This window comes from Alosa pseudoharengus, unplaced genomic scaffold, assembly GCF_046254945.1.
Source record: "Alosa pseudoharengus isolate Yale_2024_CS ecotype anadromous, Long Island Sound unplaced genomic scaffold, YU_APseudo_1.1 YU_APseudo_1.1_scf_2, whole genome shotgun sequence".
NCBI classification, from domain to species: Eukaryota; Metazoa; Chordata; class Actinopteri; order Clupeiformes; family Clupeidae; genus Alosa; species Alosa pseudoharengus.
Genome location: NW_027468663.1, coordinates 35,254,090 through 35,264,089, shown reverse-complemented (window position 1 = coordinate 35,264,089; position 10,000 = coordinate 35,254,090). Strand labels below are relative to the sequence as shown.

The following is a 10,000-nucleotide window of genomic DNA, read 5'->3' as shown; positions in this document are numbered from 1 at the left end:
AGAGGTTCAATTAGCTCATCGTCAGAAACATTTGGATCATGTTTTTGGTTCATACATGAAGTTCTTTCAAGCAGGAGACACCTACATGAGTGATGTATTTGTAAACAGGGGACACCTACATGAGTGAAGTGTTTGTAAACAGGGGACACCTACATAATAGTTAAGTGTTTGTAAACAGGGGACACCTACATAAGAGTTAAGTGTTTGTAAACAGGGGACACCTACATGAGAGTTAAGTGTTTGTAGTTGGAGAGCTCCAGAGGGACTTGAGTAAACTGGTTTCCATCCAGATACCTGCAGATCAAACAGAGTTTCACCATGAAAATGGAACATTCTAGAGGTTGGGTACAATTTCAACAGAGGTGCCATTGTGCATACAGTATATGTGTGTGTGAGACAGGGAGAAAAATACAGATGGTAAGACCACCAATGTACAGGTCCCTGTGTGTGGGAGAGTAAGAGAAAGACTTCTGATATGCGGTTGAACATGGCAGTTCAAGTGTGTACCTGCCCATCAAAGGAGCTGTCCTTGCTGAAAGTAGTTTCCCGCTCTGAGTGTGACTCACACATTTTATGTGCCAGTCTACTTCACTTCAGAGACTCATGGAAACATTTGGAATGTAAACATAATTCAGAGACGAATTGTGGAGACATATATATTTCACCTTTAAACACACCTTTGTTTAACCATCTGGACTCCTTCCTCCCCACATGTATACAAATGTAAAGGGAGCTCATATACGCATGGATTGAACAGGCTGACTGTGGGGTCTTAGTTGCCATGGTTTTAATCTGACCAATTTGGGATTTATGGGATGTGAAGTTTACTCTGAGGTGAAGGAGCATGTACTGTAGGGCTTGAGAGCAGCCTGCACTGTAAACCAACCCAGAACTCCACACTGGACTTGAGACAGATGCTGATAGGTGGGGCTGAGTGCAGCCTGCGGTTACGCATACATACATGAGCATGCTGCACACATGCACAATCACATTGTTTGTATATTGTATGTGTGTGTGTGTGTGTGTGTGTGTGTGTGTGTGTGTGTGTGTGTGTACTCACAGCTCTGTAACTTCTTTGGGAATGCCCTTGGGCAGTATTTTGAGGCCTTTGTTGCTGCAGCGCACCACAGTGTCCAAACACGTACACTCAGCAGGGCAACGCATCAGTGGAGAGCAGCTATTCTCATCATTACCTACTCGCAGCCACGGAGCGAGGGAGGCAGGGAGAGAAAGAGAGAAAGGAAGAGAAAGAGAGGAAAAGGAGAGAGAGAAAAAGGGAGAGAGAGAGGAAAAGGGAGAGAGACAGTGAATGTCCATAACTGTGTTTGGACAGCCATGATTTAGATTGAACCCAGTCTTTTCTGCTTTCATCACTCTCTTCTTCTACCCCATTACAACTGATTCATTGAAGTGAAAACTGAACACACACACTCCCATTGGCTCACAAAGGTCCACTCCTTCATTCCTGAGGTCTAAAAACACTCCTCCAGGGATGAGTTTTAAACACCATAAATTAGCTTTATGCTTTTTTACAGCTGGCATCCAGGACCACACACGCACCGTCCTCGCAGGCAAAGTCTTGGATGGCCACGTCCTGAATTGGGATCTCTTTCAGGAAGTAGGGAGTCTGACAGCGAGGGTTGCCGGTGACGATACGCTTCTTGCGCAGCCACTCTCCCAGCCAGGCCAGGTGACAGTTACAGCTGAATGGATTGGCCAGCAGGTTCCTAAGGGATGGGTCAAGCCCAGAGAGGGAGTTAGTGGTCAGGCCAGAGACACACCAGCAGAGCAGAACCAACAGACGCATGCTGAGTGACACATCCGCAGTGTCCACTCAGACATAACGCTGACCGCTGCACCACTGCAGCAGGTCTAGCACTGTTAGCGGCTAACTCTTTTTTGTTAAACAACGTTATTGTGTTGCTGTTACTTACCATGTATGAATTATAATAAACTTAACAGGATGTTTTAGCTGTCAGAAGTGATAGGTTACCATACAATGTATCGTTTTTTTTCTACTTTTCTGTCGTGATAAAGAGATATACAGAGAAAGAGAAGCACAGACAGAAGGATAAAGGTAGAGGAAGGAGAGAGAGAGGGTGAGAGAGAGAGGGAGAGAGAGAGGGACAGAGAGAGAGGGTGAGAGAGAGAGATGGAGAGAGAGAGAGGGTGAGAGAGAGAGAGGGAGAGAGAGGGAGAGAGAGAGAGAGGGAGAGAGAGAGAGGGTGAGAGAGAGAGAGGGAGAGAGGTTCCATCCCCTTATGACTCACAGTGTAGAGAGAGAGTGAAGGGTGTCGAAGGCGCCCGGTGACATGGAGGTGATCTGGTTGTCATAGAGAGAGAGCAGCCGCACTGAGCTCAGTCCTGTAAAGCTGCTGTTGCTCACACAGCTGATCTTGTTACTCCTCAGCATCCTACACACACACACACACACCCACACACACACACACACACACACACACACACACACACAGTTACACATTATATGGCCAACATATACTATACCAGAAGACACATAGGTATACACAATTGTTCTGCAATCTCAGTCTCACATACATTCAGAGCCATTAAAAAGACACAGGACTAAATGTAATGTGCCAACTCAGTGAAAGCAGGGAAAATATGCACAGTCTGACCTATCTGCTTGAGCATTCAACTCTGATGTATGCCTCTGACATTTAAATGCTAACTGCTGCAGTAACACACTTTCTAACACACACACACCACACACACACACACACACACACACACACACACACACACACACACACACACACACACACACACACACACACACACACACACACAAACACACACACACACCTCATTTGGACTATGAATTTGCAAGGATATAGAGTGAGAGTGAGGAAATATACATATATACACATGCAGCAATCTGGTGTGCACTGACAGTATGTTCCCTTTTGGAGGGTTAAATCAGTAACTCTGTAAACCTACAGACTTTTCCTGTCTCTTTTTTTTTTATATATATGTCCTATATTTCTATTTTTGATACATGTTCTATATTTCAGTCTCGCACTTTAATTTAATGTTTATTGTCTATGGCTATGTCTATGTCTAAAGTATGTCTATGTCTGTATTTAAAGTATGTCTATGTCTGCATGGGAAAGTAAGAAACGAAATTTCAATTCTTTGTATGACCAGTGCATGTAAAGAAATTGACAATAAAAGCCGACTTGACTCAACTCGACTTGACTTGACTTCTCTCTCTGTGCTTGTGTCTCTGTGTGTGTGTGTGTGTGTGTGTGTGTGTGTGTGTGTGTGTGTGTGTGTGTGTTGGGATGGAGATGAGCACTCACAGTGTCCGTAGGCCACTCAGGCCCTTGAGCATGCGGAAATGGACGTTTTCCAGGCGGTTGGTGGTCAGGATGAGCTCATTCACGCCAGTGGCTCCTTCAAACGTGCCCTCCTCAATGTCTGTGATCTTATTGTTACTTAGGTTGCTGCACAAACACAAGCCACAGACACAACATTACAGACACTATAGAGAGCAACATTACTCCAGACTTACGGTGATAATAATCACTGTGTATGAGCCTTACATTTTGCGGAGATGAGGAAGCTTCTTGAAGATTCCTGTGGCCTCTAGGACTGTGAACTCATTGTTGTTCAAGCGCCTTCAGGAGAAAGACAGTATATCAGACATCAGACAGTTGAATCATTGCTGTGTGTGTGTGTGTGTGTGTGTGTGTGTGTGTGTGTGTGTGTGTGTGTGTGTGTGTGTGTGTGTGTGTGAGAGAGAGTGTGTGTGTGTGTGTGAGTGTGTGTGTGTGTGTGTGTGTGTGTGTGTGTGTGTGTGTGTGTGTGTGTGTGTGTGTGTGTGTGTGTGTGTGTGTGTGTGTGTGTGTGTGTGTGTGTGTGTGTGTGTGTGTGTGTGCTGGTGTGTGCACTCACAGCTCAGTGGTGTATTGAGGTATATGGTCAGGGATCTTGGTGAGCTTCTGGCCGGAGCAGTCTACGGTGGTGCCCTCACAGCGGCACTTCTCTGGACAGGCCAGATCAGCGAAGCAGTCTCCTCCCAGCTTAGAGCGGTAGTCCTCAGCACCTACACACAGCACAGGCACAACACAGCCATCAGAGATACAGTGGGATAGAGAGAGAGAGAGAGAGAGAGAGAGAGAAAGAGCACTGTGTTGTAAATATGGTATGTTAGTGGAACACATAAGGATTGAGGAGGCAGAGGTAAACCAGGAAGTACAACAGAGAAACTCAGCCACAACCCACATATCAAACACAAACTCTTCGTGGTTTACCACCCACACACACAGACACACACAGACACACACACACACACACACACACACACACACACACACACACACACACACACACACACACACACACACATTTACATTAACTCTCTCACACACAAACACACACAAACTCACCACTCTGCAACTACATTTATATAAATACTAACACATAGGACACATCAGTAACATTAGTAACATGACGTTACTAAAAAAAACACTCTCTCTTACACCCACACAAACAAACAAACAAACAAACAAACAAAGAAACAAAGACATACAGAGACTATCTCTTGTGGCTTGCCATGCTTGTAGGACGCTGCAAGACCTTCCATGGTGCTTGACAGAACCATGTTTTAGTCAGACCTTGCAACCACATGGTTAGATCAAGCACAAAGGAAAACCCTGCTGAACTTCCTCCACTAGGCCAGAGGGAGAGAGAGGGGTGAGCAGCAGGAGGAGGCGCAGGAGGAGGAGACGCAGGGCAGGGCACTCGGCCGCCGACCAGCCCACCGGCCAGCCAGACGGCTACTACTACATCAGGACCAGAGGAGAGGAGAGGAGAGGAGAGGAGAGGGAGAACAACAGGAGGGGTTACCTCTACCATGGGGGGAGAGATAGAGAGAGAGATAGTCATGAAAGGATGGAGGAGAGAGGGGATGTGGGGAAGAGAAAGAAATTGAAAGGGAGAACGAAAGAAAGAAAGAAAAGATAAAGGAATTCAAGGAAAGAGAGAGAGACAAAGAAAAAGAGAGAGACAGAGAGAGAGAGAGAGAGAGAGAGAGAGAGGCCATGAAAGCATAAGAGCTCTGTATGATCAGGATCAGTTTGTGGCAGGAACATTGCAGCAGCTGGAGCAGCATTTTCTTTTGTCCAAGAGAAGCACAAACATGAACTGTACAAACAAACTACTGACAGTATACATTCTATTCTACACACACACACACACACACACACACACACACACACAAATGCACATTACAGTCACAGTCACACAAACACATGCGGTACAAATTCCTGTCCCAGCCTAGAGCATACGCTGGCCCTGCTGTAGAGCAACAGAACACTCTCCTGTCAGCATGTGGCACAGCTTGGACTCTTCCTGCTCTGTGATTGGCTTTCTTAGACAGAGGTGGGTGAAGACATGGGGGTCAGAGTTCAGACTTGCAGGTGGGTATAGGGGAGAAACGCTGTGGGTGGGCGTTACTATGGTTACAGTTACTTACAGGCAAGGTGGTGGATCCCTGTGCGAGTGGCTGAGCGGCAGAAGAGGAGAGAAGACAGCAGTTCAAGCCTTCAGATAAGTCTTACATCATCAAAGTGAGACGGGCCTACTGCTGAAACAGCTAAGCCCTCCTCACGGTCTTACATCATCAAAGTGAGACGGGCCTGAAACTGCTGTCTGGACTCGACAGTCTCACCTGCAGTGCGCCACATGGGGCTCAAGGGCTGTGATGTGACAGGGCATGACGTGGTTGTGAGAGCGGAATGGGTATACAGAGACTAGCCGAAGCTGACTGGGGGCGGAGGTGTGTGTACGGCCTGTGTGCTTCAGTGCTCCTGCGTGTGGGCTGTGATTATATGCTCTCTCTCTGCTATTCAGTGGCACAGGTTCAAGCACAACACACTTTATTACTCAATCACTCACGCACGTACACACACACACACACGCACGCACACACACACACACACACACGCACACACGCACGCACACACACACACACACACACACACACACACACACACACACACACACACACACACACACACACACAAACACACACACACAGTACTCACAGACCACACACATGTATGGCCCCACACACAAGTTTAGTTAGTAACCTCCCCCTCTCCAGTGCTGTGAGCGGAGGAGACATCCCTTGGTTTGAGAAGACACACTTCATGCCTGTCAAAATATTCCTTGACAATCACTCCTACCTTCATAAACACACACACACACACACACACACACACACACACACGATACACACTGTGGCCAAACACACACTGTTGAATAAACACACAGCCACATGCATCACTGACTATCAAAGCCAGGCTGAATGGAATCCACACAGTTCACACAGGCCTTACGTCATGCACAGTGCTATCTCTGAGTGAATGTGTGTGTCTGTGTGTGTGTGTGTGTGTGTGTGTGTGTGTGTGTGTGTGTGTGTGAGTGATAGCGGGCAAGTGAGGATACTAATCTGTAAGCGATGTACCACACCTTGTACCGCACATACCTGGGATCAAATACTGCTCTCTAGCTACAGAGGAAAAAGACAGAGAAAAGACAACTAAGACCATGCAAGAAGTGTTTGTGAGAGAAAGGGAGGTGTGTGTGTGTATGTGCGTGAGTGCGTGAGTGCGTGTGTGCATGTGTGTCTGCACTTATGTTGTTTGTGTGTGTGTGTGTGTGTGTGTGTGTGTGTGTGTGTGTGCAGAATGGGGGAAATGTCCTATCTGTGCATGAGTAGGTTGGAAGGTGAGATGAGAGGAGTGGGGGGCAGACAGACTGCAGCGTCCCCTGCCCACAGCGCCTCTGAGCCTCATTAGACGGACAGCAGCCCAGACAGCCACAGCCTCCAGAGGACACCAGGACACCAGGACACACACGGCACTCACAACACAGCAGGAGAGACACTGTGTGTGTGTGTGTGTGTATGTGTGTGTGTGTGTGAGTGTGTGTGCACTTGTGTTGTTTGTTTGTTTGTGTGTGTGTGTGTGTGTGTGTGTGTGAGTGTGTGTGTTACCTGAGCAGCGGAACTTCTTGCTCTTGATCTGGCCGATGCGCTTGTTGGCCAGGCGGCGGGGGCTGGTGCAGCGGGCTCCACTGGTCTCGATGGGGTTCTCCTGGAGGTAGTCAGCCAGCCACTTCAGATGGCAGTCACAAATGAATGGATTCTGAGCCAGGTGCCTGCAAACACACATGCAAACACACACACACACACACACACACACACACACAAGCACACATGAGTACACAAATGCACACGCAAGCAGGCGCACACCCACACAGATACACACACAAGTGCCCACAAACACACACGCTCAAACTGTTTCAAATTAAATAGCACGCGCACGGATTGGACTCGTTTATACGCTCCATTTGAGTCCCATAACATATACATCTAAACCTAATGCGAATTCTTAGCACAAACCCCATACTTAAAGACTCAATGCATGCTATGATAATAGTTATGGGCAGCATTTATGAGGCTGCGTTTCCGGAACAACTGTGAAGCCTTGCGTCCGGGAAGTCAGCCCAGGGGTCTATGGGGAGGTAATGACAGGCCTGCGCATGTGATCACACAAGCAGAGGTCCTCACAGTGTTTGGATGGCCCGCAGCGAGGAGAAGGTTCCCTTGGCGATGGTCTGGAGCTTGTTGTCGTAGAGGGAGAGGAGATTGAGGTTATGGAGGTCCTGGAAAGCGTCCACTCGCAAGCAGTTGATCTTGTTGGCGTTCAGAAGTCTGTGGGACGGAAGGGACAATGCACTGAGACGCAGGCAGACACACAGCACACCGACAAATCAGACACACAGACACAAACAATAGGGAAGGATGCTGCCTGTCACTCCCTACGTGGTTATTATAATGGCTATTTTCATGCCTGCTTGAGTAAAGATAGCAGAATGCCTTCCCTGCTGAGAGGCTAATTTTGGAGTATAATGATGCTCTCTCATAGAGATGTGTTCATTTGTTCAGTTCACTGTTTATTCAGTCTCTCTCTCTCTCTCTCTCTCTCTCTCTCTGCGTCTCTCTTCGCTTGATGAATTTCTGTTTTTCTACTCAGCATTTCTAATGCATAATAGATTGAAGCATATTGCTGTATATGAGTGTGTGTGTGCCTGTGTGTATTTAAGAGAGAGAAGGAAAGTGACTTGAGGCCTGCTCAGCTGATTAATCCAAACATGTCTTACATCAACACAAAGCAGCTAGAACTAAAACCGGTACACAATTGCTCTGTTGTCTTGCCTAGTCGCTCCATTTGAGATATATGCCCACTTAACATGTTTTCGGGCCATGGTGATGAATAGATGAGCAACAGTGAAGTAGTCATCCACGTCACCTGAGCATGCTTAAGGTTACAACAAAATGGCTGCCGCTGGAGAAGCGTGATGTTCCCCTATCGTGTCTGCTATACAAGATACTGATAGCCCAATAACTGAACAGAAAACAGCGATTGAGGCATTTTGACATCCTCAAATTTTGTGAGTGGGGTAGAATCGGGATGGCTTCCAGTCTAGCCCGTTAATCAAATCCAAATGGCGTGCTACCAGACTCAAATTCTGATAAGAATATGCCAGGCTACAACAATTCTACAATTATTAACACACACTTTCCCTGAAGCGCTTCAGACACCCAGAACACTCCTGAGAGTGCCATTTAACATCATTCAAACTGATGTCATAACTCAACATCAATGAAATATTCACTGATGTCCATAAAACATTCTCTGTAATATAGATTAAACACACACACACACACACACGCACACACACACACACACACACACACACACACACACACACACACACACACACACACACACACACACACTAAACTGGAAGTGAACTCTCCAGTGTTTCAAGAGTAGAAAATGACACAGCCCGGCTCTGTGGCCAGAGGAGCAATTATATCTCTCTGATCCCCATCCTGGACCAGTGATTTACAGGCTCCAGACACACACACACACACAGCACAGCTGCTCAGCCTAATCATGTTTGACAACATGAAAGCATGTAGCACTTTTTATATTGATTTAATTTAGCTAAATAAGAAGCACATTTGTCTGCCTGTGTGCATGTGTGCATATGTGTGTGTGTGTGTGTGTGTGTGTGTGTGTGTGTGCGCGTGTGTGTGTGTATACTTACAGTAACTGTAGAGAGAACAGGCCCTCGAACAGTCCTTTGGGCAGCTCGGTGATTTTGTTGCCGTAGAGGACCCTGCCAATCAGAGACATGATGAGACCCACAGGCCTGCAGCAGCACAAGCCCTCAGCATCATCAGGACGTCAACACCCACACAAACCTGCCCCAGATCCTCCACACAGTTTACACTCCCATCTGTTACAATTACTGTCACGAGCGCTGACGAGGCACAAGCGCAGATACAGTACATGTGTGAACACGATAGAAACATCCCAGGAAATGAACTCAACCTCACCACAATCCAGATGAATCACAGGCCAGTGGTAATGCATTAGTTATGGCACCGTAATCACTGGTAAATGTGTAATTATCAGGCATGTATGAACAGCGGGATGAAGCCCCATCCACACACACACAGTGACACCCCACAGCTGCATTCTTGGCCTGATAGTTCAGAGCTGGGGATCTCAGAGTTTTCATAACCTTACAGTCCCAGCGATTAATTGTGAAAATAAAAATAATACTATGTGTAATGTGAGTTTTATCTGTCCGATCCATCATCTCCATGCTTGTTTGATGTGTGAAATGTGTGTTTGGACACAGTCCATGTGCATTTAAAGCATGGCTGGAGAGAAGGGGCTCGATGAGATGTTTGTTTAAGATGCTTTTTTTCCCCTTTACGGACCGGGAGGAGAGGTTGGACGGTGTCACATGGAATCGCATCCAGAGGAAACATAGGGAGACAGAGAATAGTTCCCCTACCGGCTCTGCCTCATTAAAACCCTCTCAGCAACTGAAGTCAAAGAAAAGCACAGAGAGCAAGAGAGCGAGACGCACACTCACTAAACACACACAACAG

At 46.9% G+C, this 10,000-nt stretch overlaps 1 protein-coding gene across 1 annotated transcript in view; it reads right to left on the bottom strand.

Annotated features, from left to right (window-relative positions):
- slit2 (slit homolog 2 (Drosophila)) overlaps window positions 1-10,000 on the bottom strand; it is a 102,342-nt gene that overhangs the window by 13,372 nt on the left and 78,970 nt on the right. Inside the window, exons 12-21 of the mRNA XM_076294793.1 lie at window positions 9,145-9,216; window positions 7,598-7,741; window positions 7,022-7,185; window positions 3,916-4,066; window positions 3,564-3,638; window positions 3,321-3,464; window positions 2,271-2,414; window positions 1,561-1,727; window positions 1,061-1,193; window positions 226-294 (exon numbers count right to left, since the gene is read on the bottom strand). Coding sequence (XP_076150908.1) covers window positions 226-294; window positions 1,061-1,193; window positions 1,561-1,727; window positions 2,271-2,414; window positions 3,321-3,464; window positions 3,564-3,638; window positions 3,916-4,066; window positions 7,022-7,185; window positions 7,598-7,741; window positions 9,145-9,216 — 1,263 coding nt within the window. The remainder of the gene's footprint in view (window positions 1-225; window positions 295-1,060; window positions 1,194-1,560; window positions 1,728-2,270; window positions 2,415-3,320; window positions 3,465-3,563; window positions 3,639-3,915; window positions 4,067-7,021; window positions 7,186-7,597; window positions 7,742-9,144; window positions 9,217-10,000) is intronic.